At 41.5% G+C, this 17,950-nt stretch overlaps 1 protein-coding gene across 9 annotated transcripts in view; it reads right to left on the bottom strand.

The window, feature by feature from the left end:
• Nucleotides 1-5,113: 5,113 nt before the first annotated feature.
• The window catches only part of LOC309697314 (TOX high mobility group box family member 2-like), an 81,130-nt gene continuing 68,293 nt past the window's right edge, over nucleotides 5,114-17,950 (bottom strand). For 8 of the 9 annotated variants that reach the window (XM_082519145.1, XM_082519146.1, XM_082519149.1 and 5 more), the window contains 5 exons: nucleotides 12,532-12,762; nucleotides 10,223-10,303; nucleotides 8,024-8,422; nucleotides 7,193-7,332; nucleotides 5,114-6,280 (listed from right to left, as the gene is read on the bottom strand). In XM_082519145.1, the coding sequence (XP_082375271.1) occupies nucleotides 6,235-6,280; nucleotides 7,193-7,332; nucleotides 8,024-8,422; nucleotides 10,223-10,303; nucleotides 12,532-12,762 (897 nt within the window). In that variant the 3' untranslated portion in view covers nucleotides 5,114-6,234. The remainder of the gene's footprint in view (nucleotides 6,281-7,192; nucleotides 7,333-8,023; nucleotides 8,423-10,222; nucleotides 10,304-12,531; nucleotides 12,763-17,950) is intronic. The other variant, XM_082519147.1, reaches the window with a different exon arrangement.

Below are 17,950 nucleotides of genomic sequence, written 5' to 3'. Positions count from 1 at the left end.
CAGTAGTGAAGCTGAGGTGTCTATGACGTGTTCAGCAGTCTGATGGCCTGATGGAAAAAGCTGTCTCTCAGTCTGCTGGTACGGGACCGGATGCTGCAGAACCTCCTTCCTGATGGAAGCAGTCTGAACAGTTTATGGCTGGGGTGACTGGAGTCCTTGATGATCCTCCCCGCTTTCCTCAGGCACCGCTTCCTGTAGATGTCTTGGAGGGAGGGAAGCTCACCTCCAATTATCCGTTCAGAGCACCGCACTACTTGCTGGAGAGCTTTGCAGTTGTAGGCGGTGCTGTTGCCATACCAGGTGGTGATGCATCCAGTGAGGATGCTCTCAATGGCACAGTGATAGAAGGTCCTGAGGATGCGGGGGCTCATGCCGAATCTTTTCAGTCTCCTGAGAAAGAAGAGGCGCTGCTGGGCCTTCTTCACTGTTTTGTTTGTGTGTACTGACCACGTAAGATCCTCAGCCAGGTGTACGCCAAGGAACCGGAAGCTGCTCACTCTCTCCACAGCAGCGCCATTGATGGTGATGGGGGTGTGTACTTCTCTGCACCTCCGGAAGTCCACTATCAACTCCTTTGTCTTTGCGACGTTGAGGGTGAGATGGTTGTCTTGACACCAGTGGGTCAGGGCGCTGACCTCCTCCCTGTAAGCTGTCTCATCACTGTTGGTGATAAGACCCACCACTGTAGTGTCGTCCGCAAACTTCACAATGATGTTGGAGCTGTTAGTGGCTGTGCAGTCGTAGGTGTAGAGTGAGTACAGGAGAGGGCTCAGTACACACCCCTGTGGAGCATCAGTGTGATGGGGGATGAGGTGATGCTGCCCAGTCTGACCACCTGGCGTCTGTCAGACAGGAAGCTAAGGATCCAGCTGCAGAGGGAGCTGCTCAGTCCTAGATCCTGCAGTTTCCTGTCCAGCTTCGAGGGAACGATGGTATTGAATGCTGAGCTGTAATCTACAAACAGCATCCTCACATACGTGTCTCTCTTCTCCAGGTGTGACAGGGCAGTGTGTAGTGTCAGGGCTATGGCATCATCAGTGGACCTGTTGTGGCGGTATGCAAACTGTAGAAGGAAATGTACCTGGAGAGAGGTTTGAGGTTTTCCCAGCGTATTTCCTGGTCCAGTGAAGGCTTGGGAAGGGAGGAGCTTCAGAGGAATGTTAAGGGGGATTGGAATCATGTGGAGTGGGAAAAAGGTTTCTTACTTTTGCACACAAAGGAGAGACAGTCTCCTTACAAATCTACCACAGATGTACGTATTGTCAGCCTACTCACTGTGCTGGCAGTCCAGGTTTCACAGGCCCCTTTCCAGTGAAGGGAAAGGTCTGAAAAAACATACTAATTCATACTGGTTGCTATTCCTTTAACATTAATGCAGCAGAAGCTTTCAGACAAGAACAAAAGAAAGTCTGTGAGAAAAATGACCTTTGACATTCTCACTGGTAACATCAGACTTTCCGTGGTGAGACACAAACAGCTCTTCTTTTTCTTTTTGTAAAGGAACCTTCTTTAATCTTATTTGTATAAGTTAATGGAAATGTGAAGTTTAAATACAAACATGTAAGTACATTTGCAATTAGCATGCAACAATATTTCTCCCACTTAAAGTATTTAATACGGATTCTTTATTAATGCAGATTGCATACAGATTTAAAAAGAGAATAGCTGAATGCAAATGCTTGCAAAGTTGGCACTGTGGCCATCTTTAAAGGTGAGCTCTCTGAAAGCACACCAATGAACAACACAGTCCTCGAAGACACGCCCCTTACTTAATGAATCTACTTAAATTAAAGACCTGAACACACACGTGTGTCTAAAAACACACTGATTCCAGTTATGATGATAAGCGGTCTGATTTATTTTATTTTATGCACAACGTGCTGCATCGGTGTGTGTGCGTTTGTGTGTGTAAAGTATTACTATATGTGAAAATCAATAACGCAAATGTAATTGAGAATAAAGGAAGCTCATATTTTTGATTCTATAATCGAGAGTACCTATTGTAACTGTTGTCTGTGAGTGACCATAGTAGGTACTGTACGTGTAAAAAATAAAACTATTTTGTTCAAAGTTTGATTGTTTGCGCTTTTGTAAAGCAGACGGCCAACAAAAGGAGTCAGAGGATTAAAATCTGATTGCTTTCTCCTGTAGAAATGCAGCAGCTGGTCGACAAAAGGCCGGCCGAAGCCCCTCTTCAGGCACCGGCTTCAGATAAAACAAAGATTCTCTGAACCTGACATCCTAACGTCCAAATGAGGATGTTTCTCAAAATAGCGTTATCATCTCAGCCATCAAATGTTTGGTAGTGCTCTGTGTCACATGCACATTGCTTCTTGTTTGTCCTGTCTTGTTTGTTGGCTCTCAGACAATGACGCTGCCGACCCGCTGTGCTGTCAGGGGACTTCATATCCGTCTGAAGAGGAAATGAGACGGCCCGATGGCTGCTGATGGAGCTCTTATCAGAGCTGCTGGACACAATATTAGTGATGGGGGATTGGACAGGCAAGGAGCCGATGAATGCGCAAGTCACGTCTACAAATACAGAGTATTTTGATATATTAAGTGAAGATGGAAGTGGGGAAAGGGTTCAAAGCATTTTCAGAAGATGTGGTGAAGTCGAGGTGTTAGTGTATTCTTTATCTTGAAGACAGTGTGGGTAAAATCAGTTTTTAAAAAAAAAAAAATGTATATAATATTATACAATTAGTTTAGACTACAGAAAGCCGACTATTGCAAATGTTTTTGTTATAACATATGATCATCGTTTTACAGCTTCTAAAAACAAAAAAACTTTCATCTGCTTTTGGCATCAACATTAGGGCTGTGTAGCCAATACTAGATTTCACCAGCAGGTGGCGATAGAGGCCCATCAATAGAAAGATGATGGCGAATCACTGAAAGGAAACTGCCGAACTACGGTAATCACCCACGCAATAAAACAACAAAACATATTAAATTTAGAACGTCTGCCTTTGAAACTGTGCAAACCTTATTATTAATATTACTAATCTCTACGTTTCCGTTCACAAATTATTAAATTAGTCTAACAAATGCTAGTTTACCTGTGTTTTAGCAGAGTATTTTTCCTAAGACGAACATGCTGCAGATGAAGATGAGCCATGGGTGAGGGTTGCTCAAGGGCACAACTGAAGAGGGAATGATAGTGAAGCCTTTGATATCCTTTATCACTGTTAAAACATATCAGCGTCCCACTTTTAGGAATCTGATTTACTATAATTAAAGTATCTTTCTATTTTGAGGGTTTAGGGCAAGGATGTCAAACTCATTTTATATTTTGGTACAACCCATTTTGATCATAAGTGGGACAGACCAGTGAAACTCTCCTGGCTGTTAGCGTAAAGAAGCTTAACTACACATTTAATCCCAGAGACATTTTAATATAAGAACACGAAACTCAGTTTGAGCAGTACATCTCAGTTTGTCTGCATGTGAAATAACTGTTGCTCTGGACCTAAACTGCAAGAAATAAATGTTCTGTTAGCTTATTGCACAAACTGTCATAGAGTTATAAAACAGAACATTTGTAATAATTGACAGAATGACGTTTTTTAAACATGATTTTTGACAGTAAACCTACCGTAAAAACCAAACATTTCTATAGCATCTGGCGAAAAAAAACAGGCACTCTGTTATTTCATTGTATATCTATTACTTGTTTACTCTGACTTGTCACGGGGGAGCGCTTTATCAGTAGAAAAAGCCATAAAACTTATGAAACTATAAGCTTGTAAACATTTTTTATATTTTTGTTCTTTACATTTTCGAAAGCCGTGTAATGCATCAGATTGGAGTCTCTCACAGGCCCATTCTGGCCCCTGGGCGCTTTGATAGACACCCGCTTTAGGGGAACTAACAAACTGGGAGGTTATAGTTTTGTGAATCGGCTCTAGGGGGCACTGCGCCATCACCACGATGGAAAGAGAGAGCAAGAGGGCAAAAGAGAGAGGGAGAGGGGGAGTAGAAAGGGTAGAGAAAGCGCTGATGCGAAAGGCTGATAGATTCCATTTCTATTTTACCTTTAATCCAACTGTGAAATTCATAACTAAAAGGCAGATTTTGTTCTTCTTCTTCTCAGGTAGTTCTCTGAAAGGCCGTGTACTGCTGCATCAACTCTGAGTTTCATCATGGCACCTTTTAGCAAAAAAAAAACATGGCCAGGGGGCAGGAAAAAAATGTTGCTTGGTGTTTTATATTGATCTAGTCTGGATTTTATGGGGTGGGGAAGAAAAAATAGAAACAGCGAAAAGGTTAAAAGCACGTTAAATGAAGTTACACTATCAAGCCTTAACTTTTCACCTAATGAGCCATGTGACAGCAGCTACATCAACTCCTGCTACATCAAAGGTAATTCTCCTAATTAACCCCAGACACATGCAGGGGGAATGCAAAGTTGCGTTTACAGGTTGCTGTAGCGATCAGGCAGAGCTCATCAAAAACACTAATGAATCTGTTAAGACTTAATGACAGCCATGCAGTCAAAAACAAGCAGAGACGCACACCTTTTTTTGTTTTGTTTTTCACTTTAAACATTTTATTACAGACAAAAGAAAACAAAAAGAAGTAATTGTGACACAAAAAAGAAAAGAAAAAAGAATCTAATGCTGGTACATTAGCACCAACAGCAGTTTTTGAAAAAATATTATTCTAATAATCATGTAGTTTGATCATTAATAGTAATAATAATAATAATAATAATAATGATAATAATAATAATGCACCCTGATTAAAATAAGCCAAAATTTTACTTCATTTCATTTATAAATAGATGTGGAACCTGCAACCAAATTAAATAGAATGACCATATGATATTTAACAAAAACATAATGGGTTCTCTCATCACTGGCTTTAAAACTTTAAAAGAAGTATGTTTGGCAGGTTTATACACAAAATTAAAATATCTGTCCTGACGAGCAATCCTCTGAAACAAAATCCTGCTACAGTGAAAAAAAAGAAAATCTTAAAGAATTATTTTTCTTTACAGAAAAAAAAGATAAAGATGAGTTCAACACAATTCTAAAACACCTAATAAAACTAGTCAAAAACTTTAAAACCCACTGTTATGTTTTTTTTTCTTTTTTAACCTTTAGTAACATTTCACATTTAGCAACTTTTTTTTTTTTTTTGTTATTCACCTGTACAAGTGGTGCTGGGACTAAGGGGTGGCTGGGCGGGGTCACAGGTGTAGGGGAGGAGGGTGTGGTCTTTACTGACCTAGTAAGTAGGAGGAGCTAAAAGGAGAGGTTTCAATCTTTGACCTCTACAGTTCTGCAGCGTCCTGAGGCCATGTGAAGAGAGTGCGACACTCTCTGCCGGAGCTCTGCCAGCTGTGGAGGAAATTGAGCATTTTGCAGTCTTTGCATTTCCCTCTTTATTTTGGAGAGATTTGAGACTGGTGAACACAGTTTCAACACGAGTTTTAGTGTGTGTATTCCCTCACTGAATCCGCCTGCACAGAAAAAAAAACAATTGGAAAAAAAGAAAAAAGAAAAAGGCAAGGGACTGCAGCTAAATACACACATAAGAGGAATCCATTTTGGTGATATTTACAATCACGCTGTGATAAATAAAGGAAAGGATGAAGTCCTCTACTGAGGGCAAGGATGATTTACAAATGCGTTTGTGACTATACCTTCATTTTAAATGTCGCTTTGCTTTCACTCACTTCGGGTGTTTCAGTCTGTCCCGAAGAACATCCACCCCGATGGGGTGACTATATTCTATTTTCCTGCGTTAGCTTTTCTACCCAAGACCCTACACTTGGAGTATGCTTTGAGCATTTTAACTCCCCAAAACAAGGGCAGTCCATGGCAAGCAGCGTAATGGAGCAAAGAGGAGTGGAATCATCTTTTTAAAAAAATCTAGACAAAATGAGAAGATGTTTTTTTTCTTTCTTTTTCTTTTCTTTTTTTTTTTTGGTCGTCATTTCCAGTATGTTGGCATGAGCTTAAAACTCACTGCCCCCTCAAAAAATGGAAAGTTCACTGATAAGGAAAAAAAAAAGCAAGAGAAGTGCCTCGGGCTTCTGGCCGATCTAAGTGCTTGGCAAATAGGTGAAGTTACTGTAGCAGTCTTTGGGATTTTTGAAATCCATCAGGAAAAAAAAGAGAGAGAGAGAGAAAGAGAAAAAAAAATGGTGTAGAAGCAGATACATCGATGATGTTGTTGTTATGTTAGAAAGCTCCCTGGAGTCTGACATTTGGAGGTCTTTCAACTTCAAGTGAGGTAGAGAGGCTTGTCTCGAGCTCCCATGCCGCTGCTGCTGAGGAAAGAAAGAAAAACAGCGTTAATGTATGGCTGGATATACGTGTGAATACGGGGGTGTTATCCTATATTTCACTGGGAAAATGCTGAAGGATTGTTAAACATTTGTCACGGCGGGACTGGCATTAGAGAGCGGCTTCAGAACAAACATAAAAGCTGACGATGAAGCGCGCACATCAATAAGCGTGAAGCCAAAATTTGAAGATCACTTGTTACTTGAAATGTCAAACACAAAGTCTGTTCTCCAGTTATCTCTACTGACATACTGGAGACAACTTAGCTCCCTCCAAAACTACAAACTACAATGACTTGACACTGAGAGTAAAGGTTTAAGCAAACACCCAATATTACTTCAAAGACTGTCAAACATGATTTGACCTAGGCGTGATCCCGTTTGACATCCAGATGAATCAGCTCTAAATACAGGAGACGCCGACTTCCAGCTCAGCTGCCTCTCAAAGTAGCAACGCAGCGTTTCAGGTGTGAGACAAAACATTCTTCTCGTGCCTGCTCGGATATCTTGATTCAATAAGGCAACGTGTGCCGAGCGAAACACGGGGAAACTTAATTGGATGTCACACTTTTTTCCAAGCTTGGTAATAGCATTGTTCTACTGCTGCATTACTCATTTCAATTTCAAGGAGATGCTTTGCTTTAGCAGGGAAATTGCAGTTTATGATTAATACTGTCTGAGTCTCTGAGTGTGAAAGTGAAGTGGTTTAGAGTAACTCATTTGGAAAATGAGTAACTGTCAGACAGCTGCTTAGTATTCTCAACAATCAAATGTCTTGGATTGCACTCACAGAGGGACAGAGCTTTTTGTGTGTGTGTGTGTCTGACTCTGTAATTCCCGTAAGGAAAGAACTAATATACTAACAGCATAATATTGTAAGCGGTGCAAAGAGCTCACCTGCAATGGTTGGGTCCGCAGTCCCTGTTGCAGTACTCGCTATCCCAGTCGGGGTTCTGGCCGTGCACTGGATTGGGGGCCCCGGGAGACTGTGAGCCCCCAACACTGTTCTGGTAATCAGCTTGAATATGGGAGAAACCCTGCAGATAGCAGGAGAGGCGAGATGAGCACAGGATGTTACACGACTTCAGCTTTATGATGGCCAGCCATCAGAGTTTGCTGAGCCATGATACTGTATAAGGCTAAATGTTGCCACTGGTCTATATGAGTTGTTACGCATTCACATTTGGCCCCATTGCATTGACGAAATCACCCTTCTTAGTTTGGCAAGACACCCTGCTGCTGGAATGGAAACATTATGGACTCAGAGGGAAAAGAGAAAACAGTTTGATTGAGACTAAATGGGTCTTTTATGCGTTAAAAGAGGAATTGAGAACTCTTTATTAGAGAGCGAGGCTTTACTGGAAGTTTTTCCTCTTTAGAAAACAGCAGTAACCGATGAATAACTGTTGTTGATTTTATATTAAATCACAACGGGAGAAGCATTAGACGCTGAATATCTATGGAAGCTAATTAGGAAGTAAATAAAGGTGATGATATTTGTATATTTGTATGTGAAGTGAGTCTAGAGGAAACACAAATCCCTTTGGGGTTATATAAGGAATGGGCATCTGGTGGAAAATATCTGCCAAATGAAACATGCAGAGCTACTCGAGTGGCGACCCAACAATCGAGAAGCTGAAAGTAGCTCATGATGTCTGCTAGCATGTGTGTTGTTGATCATCTGTAGAAGAAGCATGCATAGTGAATTTTAATAACAGCTAGACCAACCTGTTGGCTGAGAGGAGGGGAATGCAGAGGTGCCTGGAGCCCCATTTGGTGCGAGATGATTGGTTGCGACTGCTGCATTCGGATTGGCTGGTTGAGCAGGGAGCTCTGATGCAGGGAGAGCTGAGCGTGCGGATGCAGAGGTGGGCTGATTTGGAAGGGTGCTGGGGGAGAGGCACTCATGCTGGGTGGGAGCATCTGGGACTGGCCGAGGGTCTGCGCCAGTGTGTGGCGGGGTGGCCCGCCGTAGCTCTGGAGGTCTGACAGGGGAAAGGAGCCCGGCGGGCCCAGGTACGGTGAGGAGGGCTGAGGGGGCACGCTGTACAGAGGCTGCTTGGGGGGCATCATGTGGGAGGACTGGCTGGTCTGCTGGGCACTTTTTGGTTCAGGGTCATTGTATGTCTGTGGATGAAAATACATCATATTAAGACAAGAAAGGCCCCATTAAGGACACTGCACTCATCAGCCAATATTCATCTGATAATAACACGTCTCCCTCATTCCTTTTAAAGAGAAACTTTTTTTCCCCGTCATGCTCTGTATTGTTGAATAGGTTTTATTTTTTTTAAACTGCACGCATTGTTATGCTACAGGAAAGTGCCAGCAAGCAAACCAGGTCGTATCTGTTTCCTATCACAGCCACAGGGATATCCTGCTATTTTCCATCATACATTTTTGTTGGACTTACAGAGAATTCTTTTTTAAAGCAATAGTTTGAGATCTTTGCTTCTTTGCTTTCTTTCTAAAATTTCGATGAGAAAAATCAACAGATCCATGCAGCTGTTTCCCCTGATCTAGTATTTATGCAAAGCTGAGCTAGCTTTCTTATTAAGCATGTAGGTATGTAATAAAGGCTTTTTCATCTAATTAGAACCTAAACAGGCTATCTCCTAAAGCGTTACATTTACTGCTGAATTATTTGTGGAAAGCTTGCACCCTTGCACAAATTACTTTCTTTATTGACTGAGGATTTGTTTACTAAATCTCTACGAGGCTCCAGGCTGTGCGTAAAATATAATCTATATCAATATTCATAATGCGCAAAATATGAGAATAAACCCCTGCTGGATTTTTCTTTTAAGCATGCGACAGTTGTCACCTCTACACCCATGTAGAGGAGCTGACAGATGGGCAAAGATTGTACAGATTAAAAACAAAAAAACCGTAAACTTCACCAAAAAACCCCTCTGAATTTGACCTTTCCCAGGCTGGACAGTACCACACTGAGCAGGAGCAACACCCGTAAAACACCCCACCTCTATCTTCACCCCACCCTCTCCAGGCTCCTGTGATGAGCTGTCAGATTGCTCATCTCCAGCCATCAGTGTTGATTAGAAGGTAATGGAGCCCATTTGTATGAATAGAGCAAGGGGCCGAGGTAATGATCAATACACACCTTGACAGATAGATGGGAAAAGGAGTGGGACACACACACCCACACACACACGTGCACACACACACATACATATATGCAGGACCCCAGGCAGAGAAATGAGACTGTTTGCCTGCAGAACAAATGGAATGACAAAAGGAATCTTCACCACACTACATTGTGTGTTGTTAATACAAGACGGCACTAAACAATGCAATTCGCAGCCCTCCTCCTTGCCTTTCGTTATTCCCTGTGCTGCGTTGCTGGTTTATACAAACCGGCATCATTCATGGGGCAAAAAGGATGTCATAGATCTGAATTAGCGGGAAAGTGTCAGAGGTGGGAATAGCAGCAAAGCCCACAAATGCCTCTGCTGATTTGGATGTGCTTCCAGCTCTAGATGACGAGAGGAGGAACTAATGCAGGACACAGGTAAATTAATGATTGCTTATTTCCAAAGATACATACAGTACAGAGTATCTGATAGCCCACATAGCGCATAAGAGAGTTATTATATTGTCTTCTCTAAGCCGCATACACATTATGGCCATTATGGATGTGTGCTTTGACTGGCCGACCCCTCCCCCAACCCTTCACCCTATATCACCATACCAACTACAAACCCCTACCCCCACTGTGCACCCTATGGAAATCAAGTATTGTTCCAAATAGGGCCTGTACTTTGAGCATCACATGCCCCCCCCCCCAAACCACACTCTTTTTCACCACCACCAGCTCATGCGAAAGAAGGTCCTCCCAGCCCATTAGCAAGTATTTTACATCCAATCCATCATCAGTCTTAGCCAGGGCCTGTGTGTCATAAGCGTTACCTTGGAAACCAGACTGGCTCGGTACGCGGCCAAGGCTTTCAGGTACTCTTTCTTAGCCGCCTCGGTTTTCCTCTTGTACCCCTGTGAAGAAATAAAATCAAAACAAGAGGCTTCAGGTGAGAGCAGAGTTTGACTCGCTCATAAACGTGCAGACACACACAGACACACACATCTGTCAATAAACACACACACACGACTTTTTTTTTAAAGGCAAACTCTAACACTCTCTTAAACACATCCTGCGCACATGAACATGCACGCACACACAAACATACACACACATACACATAAAAAGATGCTTAATGTTTCCCTTTCCATCAGAGCCAATGGTACAGAACACCTCTATTTCCTCATCACAGCACTAATACTCCCTCATCTCAATGTGTCTCTCTCTATTGTAGCGACACATCATTTCCATTCCAATCCACCTAGAGAAATGAACTGGAACTTCTCTCTCTCTGTCCCTTTAGCTCCACAATAACACTATCAGTACATTAGTGATAAACCAGAATGGTTGTTGTCATTTGGCACATTACGATGTGAGTTTTGTTTGAAACTGCCTTTCATATTGTCAGAGGGATGTACAAGCCTCTGATGTCATGTGTTTTCCAACAGACTGAAGTGTGTTTGCATGAAGAATGTGAGTTTGTGAGCGCACATGGACCTCTGCGTGTGTGCTGTTATACAGGTATTTTCTGCCAGCATATATAGGTGTGTGTATATATATATATATATATATATATATATATATATATGTAATGATGAGTGTCTGTGTAGGATGCAACACCATGATGGAAAATGGTGCTATTAACTATAAGGGCTATGAGGCAAAATGAGGCAAAATGATGTCTATTATGCAAAACAAAAAGAAAAGATAGAGAAAAATCCTTCTTAGTAGGAAAAAAATGTGTTTATATACTGTACTGTTGTTGCAGTACTGGAGCCGGTATGAACACATTTACTGATATCAAAATGATACTTTTCTAAATGTTTTGCACAAACACGTCTATTCATTCAGCAAAGGACCTGAAACTTTAATAATCCTAAAAGTTTTCTGAAAACAAGCCACAATGCAGGAACTTGAAATCTTTTTATGTGATTGATGTACACTGGTAAAGCACTAAGCTAGTCTAGAAGCTACACAGGAGCTTTGCAGAGCCCTGTCTGAACTCTTTTACATCCTTTCCTAAAATTACACTTTGTTCATCCCATGAAACAGACGATTTAATTAACAGCTAACAACTGCGATTTCTCTTGCAGGTGAAAACCCACGAAAAATAAAGTGATGGCCGTCTATATCTGTCATCAGTATTACTTCCCACCTATTACTGCTGAACTGAAACTAGAGATCATGTCGAATAGAGAAAAAAAAACAATAGATTGCTCCTCCTGGATAGCCAAGATGCCCTTCAGCTCAATCCAAGGATGAGTCGATAGTGGAGGGAGCTCACTAATTCTGTATTCTAGGCAGGATCAAAATAGAAGGCGAGAGATATAAATAAAGAGAGTGGAAATGAGAACTTCACACATTCCAGCTTGTCAGAGGGCCAATGAAGATACATATTGTGGAGGCTGGTGGGACAGAGGAAATGGGACACTACCTTGGCCTAGCGCTTTGTGGGAGTTTTTTTTTTGGCAAAGATGAGTTTCAATTTTTCTGTTTTATTTCTGGAAAAGCCGTTTTCACTTTCTATGGACACTACACTGCTAAGATAGATGGCTTTGATAGTAATCACATTCACATGTGATTGCTTGCTTTTGCAGAGGTGCGCGAGCGCGTGAGTATGTGTGTATTTACCTCCTGCATAACATTATCAGTCCTAGACTCTTTAAATCTCCCCAAGCATGTTTATATTTTTCCCATACTGACCATTTCCTGCCTATAAAATGTCCTACTTTGTTAGTCTCAGACTGTTTTATGGCTGTTGTTGCAGAGAACACTCCCCCTCCCTCCGCTTCCTTCCCTTTGGTAGAATTAAATTTAGAAAGAAAATCATTTTAATGAGAGTCAGGGGAGTGGGGATAAACGGATGGATTATCTTTGGAAAGAGAAGAACTAGCTCATTAAGGTGAGCTGTATCTCACAGCAATGTTCTGGTAATTACACGGCAGATAATGCCAACGAAAGGCTGCCTGCCTCTGCTGCAGCACATGCGCCATCTACTGGAGCGACCGCAATCAAAATGTGTACGCGTGTTTGCGTCATTGCACACTGTGCGTGCTCCCATCTGGAAAGCTCATTTTGGTGCCTAGACTTTTGCACAGCATGTTGTTTTAAACCTTCTGCACCTACACGAAATAGTTTTTACCTGCTTCTGTTCTTCGCCTAGGCTGTCCCACATGGAGGCCACGATCTTGGACACGTCCCCGAAGGTAGCATTTGGGTTTTGGCCCTTGATGGCTGCTTGGGTGTCTCTGAAGAAGAGCGCATATGCAGACACGGGTTTCTGTGGCTCGTTGGGGTCCTTCTTCTTCTTCTTCTTTTGAGGTTTGGGTTTGGGCTTCATCATTTCTGCTGAGGGTCGCTTCTCACTGCTTATCTGAAGACAGAAGAAATGGATGGGGAGAAAGAGAGACAAGGAAACCGTCATAAATCACTTCATAATATCAGCTACCGCAGAAAGAAGTTTTATGTGCCCGATGCATTGGTTGGACAAGATACTCTAGTTTTTCCAGGGCATCATGTACAGTATATGTAGGTTATGCACAAACATACAATTTTGCACAATTTTAGAGAAAGTTGGACTAAATTTCAGTAGCAACCAAAACGTGCAAAAAACGGCGGTACTTTTAGTGTCCAAACTGTCCCACAGATTCTTGTGGGAAGCACAGTCAGGTGCTTAGCAGCACTGTTGCCTCACAGCATGGTCCTGGATTTGGATCCACCGACCAGCTGGGGCCTTTCTGTGTGGGCGTTGCATGTCTTCTCTCCAGGTAGGCATGGGTTAGGCTAATGAACAATTCTAGATTGGCCATAGCTGTGAATATGAGCATCTCTTTGTGTTAACCCTGCAACAGACTGGTGACTTGCTCAGGGTGTACCCTGCTTTTCACCCTATGACAGCTGAAGTGACCCCAAATTGGATATGTGAAAAAAAAATAGCTGTTACATTCCTGTGTTACTTACTTTTCAGCATAAATAAAATACTGCCAGTGATACCTACTGATATAAATGTGAAAATCCCACATGACTTCCTTCTTGAACTATTAAGTCGAACCTTTTGCCTGTCTGGCAACCCGGATGCCAGCCTACCTAATAGTGTGACGACAACACCACATCAGCTTTTTACCTCTAAGGGGTAAACAGCTGTAAAAAGATGGTTTTGGTCTCTATAGCTAATTAGCCACTTAGCTGAGTGGGAGGATTTACAGTTCCACTCAACCTTGTGAACGTTAAGGTGTAAAGTTCAGGGTGTGTTCACTTTGACTGACAGGTGGAGGAAGGCAGACATCTACACCTCCACTAAACTCACTGAACTTGACCTCTTGCCTTGTTTGTGGTGCCTTCAGGATTTTAGATTTAAATGCAGCTATGTGATAAATACAGTAATCTCAGTTCCAGTTTAATTTAAGCAGGTTTGGGTTATAGGGACATTTCCCAGTAAGTTTGCAAAATGTCACTAGTTGCTTAAATTAATGGCTGCAGAATTAATAGATATTTTATATTTTCCTTTTTTCCTCCTTTTTTAAAAAAATGCTTCTTTCAAGTGTACCAGAAATAATGGCATGTTTTCAGGAAACCAGCAGAGAGGGAATTTTCCACACACCCAGTTTGTCAACAATAATACACTGCAATCTCTCGACATTTTCAGGAGGCAAAACTGTTCACATCTGTGTGATGTACTTGATCCAATACACATGAATACATTCTCATTTTCCATGCAGGGCTTTGACTGGGAGTCAAATCCAGGTCACCTGATGCTGGATGTGATTCTATATGGAAATTGCCTTCTTTACGGAGATGAACGGAGACGGGAGAGGGAGCCAGGAGAGAGAGGGAGAGAGAGACGGTGAAGAAAAAGTGATGGCTTGATGTTGCCATTAGTAGCAGTGAAACATCAGTTAACCTGATTTCCTGGTTGCTATAAAGGCAGAAAAAAAACAATCTAATTTCCATCCATATCATAGAAATAATGACATGCGGAATATATGATGATATACATTGGTATTAAGTCAAATGAAAGATGCTGATGTGCACTCGTTGCGGTTGTCGGGTTACGCCGAGCTCTGAGGGAAGTGACAGCGAATTCTTCTCTATTTTGGCAAACGCGCATCATCTCCAAGGCCAAGTTCCTGTTTAATCATGTTGCATTTTTAAAAAAACTTCTAACCATCTTTGAATGTTTGCTTTCATAATCCACTCATCCAGGGGGTTCAGTGGTAAAGCTCAGTGTGGGTGCAAACCGTGAAAAAAGATTTGTCCCCGCGTGAGTATCGAACAGCAACTTTAGGACATTTAAAGACGTTCATTTCCATTCAGTGCATACTTATCACTAGATTAAGCAAAGGCCGTGTTTTCCCCTTTCACCGTCGATTGGAAAACAAGAAACGACTGCCTTTGAAAAGTGCATTGTTTTTAGCGAGGCATTTGCCAAACAACATACTGTATTCCACACAGCATGAAATTAACTAATCAAAATTCAAGGTCCAGAAGCACATTTGGCAGCTAAGGAAAACTTCAAAATGGCCTTTGTGGTGTGAAATGAATGAATGTTCCCCATTCAGGATGATGTGAAAGTATTGCTTGTCTATTTCACAGCTTACAGGTAATATTCTTTTTTTTCCCCCCGTGCGAGTGTGTGCAGTTTCATTAAAAAATAATCATCCCTCACTTTTAGGCAATGAGGCAGAAGACAGGCATTTGAAACGACATCTGTTCCACCCAAGCCTTTGAAGTGAAAATAGAATAAACTGAAGGTAGAGCTAATGGAATGACAAAACATAAAAAAGAAGAAGAAGAAGGCTAAATAATCGCCAGGAAAATTCACATGTATTCATACAGAGGAAAGAATGATGACACACAACAGCCCACAGCAGAATGCAATCAACCAGGAGAATAAAGGGCGTATTCTTTCATTTCTTTCTTTATTTCCACGTTTTATAATCAGAGATTCATGTTCTCAGCTCAAGTATATACAGTAAAAAGCTGACAGTGACTCTGAAAGATTAATAAAGATGGCTCACATACTTCTAAAGAGACAACAGTAAGTGAAAACTGCGCACTCTGCACAGTATTAATAATTTTCTCCCAGAAAAATAAGCAGGAAAAAAAAAAATCACCCCCTCAGATGATTAATTTGTTCTCATCTTTCTTCAGCATGTTTCATCTAAATCTAATTGTGAAAGTGGTTTCCTTCATTTATGAGATTACCTTTATATATAAATATATATGTATTAAAAAAAAACAACTTAATGTAAACTTCTCTGCAAAAAAGGCAATTTAACATCGGATCTTTTTTCTTCCTTAACAAAGTACCACAGAGAAACACTTTGTATTAGAATATTAAACTAGGCCCACTGGCCTGTCATTTTGCCTGCTAAATAATCTTTTTGTTTTAATGTGCTCTGCCTGGTTTCCTCACACTCGAGCCCTGAACACCTATTAAGAGAAAACTCCACAGCTTTGACTTTATATTTAAGAAGACCAGTCTCATTAACCGACACAGTCTTCTGTAAAACGAAATATCTTTCAAATGAGAAAGTGAAAAAGTGATCGCAGCCATATTCATCACTATAGTTTTTTCTTTCTGGCCCTACAAACTATCGACGCTGGATAAACACTTACCCACCACACAGCCAACTACACAATATCAAGCTTATTTTGCCGGGTTCTCTCGTGCAGGTGCAGTGAACAGTAATGATTATGACAGCTGTTGTTGTCAGTTGAGAAAAAGAGACAGTCACATCCCTTATTCATAATGCAACATCTCGTGGCTCCAGTGCATTCTGGTCTATTTTCTGATACTGCTACTGAGAAGATGGTATCTTGTGCTCTTGCGAGATGGACTCTCTATGCAAAATGTCAAAACTTGAAACTCTTTTTATTATATGCTTACAACAGACAGATTTTAACGTGACTGATATTTATTTCTTGTCTTGCATCACTGTTATTGTGCTAAAGCTAGCTTAACATATGATGCCATGTTATTTGCCAATTTATTTAGCCATCATTTTTATCTTTTATCATTTTGAAACACAAAGGGAAATGAGAGGGAAAACTCAGCCCCTCATAATCTGAAGCTGTAACTTTAGTTTAAACACAGGCCTTCTTGTTTAATAAGTATTCACATTTACAGTGCTGGATGGATTCAGTGCAGCCACAACAGTTAAATTCACTGCAGCAGTGCAGAGGTCTCCTTTGGCTTATCTTCTAATTGTACATAAAAATGTAAAACGTGTAAATAACAAACTGTGGAAAAAAGTACCAAAGCAAATCCACCTGTAACAATTTACCATGATGTCTTTGGCATTTACATATAAAATCCGGCATTCACATTACAGACAGGCCAGACCAGACAGGTTTATTTAAGTATTTCAGAAACTGTTGATCTACTGGGATTTTCCCACACAACCATCTCTAACGTTTACGGTAAATAGTCCAAAAAAATATCCGGTGGGCGAAAATGCCTCGTTGATGTCAGAGGTCGGAGGAGAACGGCCAGACTGCTTCAAGCTGATAATTCAAAACAAGCACTCTTCGCAACCAAGGCATGCAGAATCTCTGAAAGCACAACGCATGGAATCTTGAAGCAGACGAGACCAAACCTGGACAGCAGAAGACTGGAAGACACTGACGAGTCTTAATTTCTGTCTTGTATCAACAGTTCAGAATGGTGGTGGTGGTGGTGTTAGGGTTGTCTCAGCATGCTCTGGGCCTCTTAATATCAGCTGAGCATCACCTAAATGTCACTGTCAAGTATTGTTGCTGACTATGTTCTTCCCTTTATGACCACAGTGTACCCATCTTCTGATGGCTGCTTCCAGCAGGATAATGGACAATGTCACAAAACTGGTTTGTTGATCATGACAGTGAATTCACTGCACTCAAGAGGCCATCGCAGTCACCAGATTTCAATCCAACAGAGCACCCTTGGGATAAAGAATAAAAGTAGCTCTGAAGGCAAAGGGAAGTTCAACCTGCAGGGTGTACCTAACAGATTGGCTGATGAGTGCGTTTAATAACATTTTTTTAAAGTTAAGTAATTGCCTGCCAATTTTCTCCATGCAAGAGGACACAATGCACATTCACAGAGCAGACATACACTGATGGTAAAAAAGCTTTTAAAGACTGCAATTAGGGGGTCGACCAGAAACAGCACGCGGATGTCTTAGGTAAAAAACATCGTGTCCTGTACACAGCAACAGAGACTAAATTTATTTCCAACACAGCTTTCTAGTTTACCAGGAAAAGATTGAACTATAGAGTCAGCCTTAGCTTGCTCATCCCATCAGCATTTCTGTTGTCTGAGAGCGAGAGAGATAGTGATGGAGAGAGAGAGCGAGAGAGATAGTGATGGAAAGAGAGAGAGAGAGAGAGAGATGGAAGGGGTGGTAGGTGAAGAGAGAGAGATAAGGAAAAGGAGGGTAGCTGTGATTCTGAATGGACAGCACTGCACTGGCAAGACAAGATTAGAATTGACAGCCTGGTAACTGCGTCACTATCAAAACAGCAAAGAGAGAGAGAGAGGGGTGGAGGTGGATTTGGGGAATAGTGAAGAAAGTGAGATG

Source organism: Aulonocara stuartgranti, assembly GCF_965226115.1.
Source record: "Aulonocara stuartgranti genome assembly, chromosome: 20".
NCBI classification, from domain to species: domain Eukaryota; kingdom Metazoa; phylum Chordata; class Actinopteri; order Cichliformes; family Cichlidae; genus Aulonocara; species Aulonocara stuartgranti.
The sequence above is the reverse complement of the archived record's forward strand: the minus strand, read 5'-3'. Positions and strand labels throughout refer to the sequence as shown.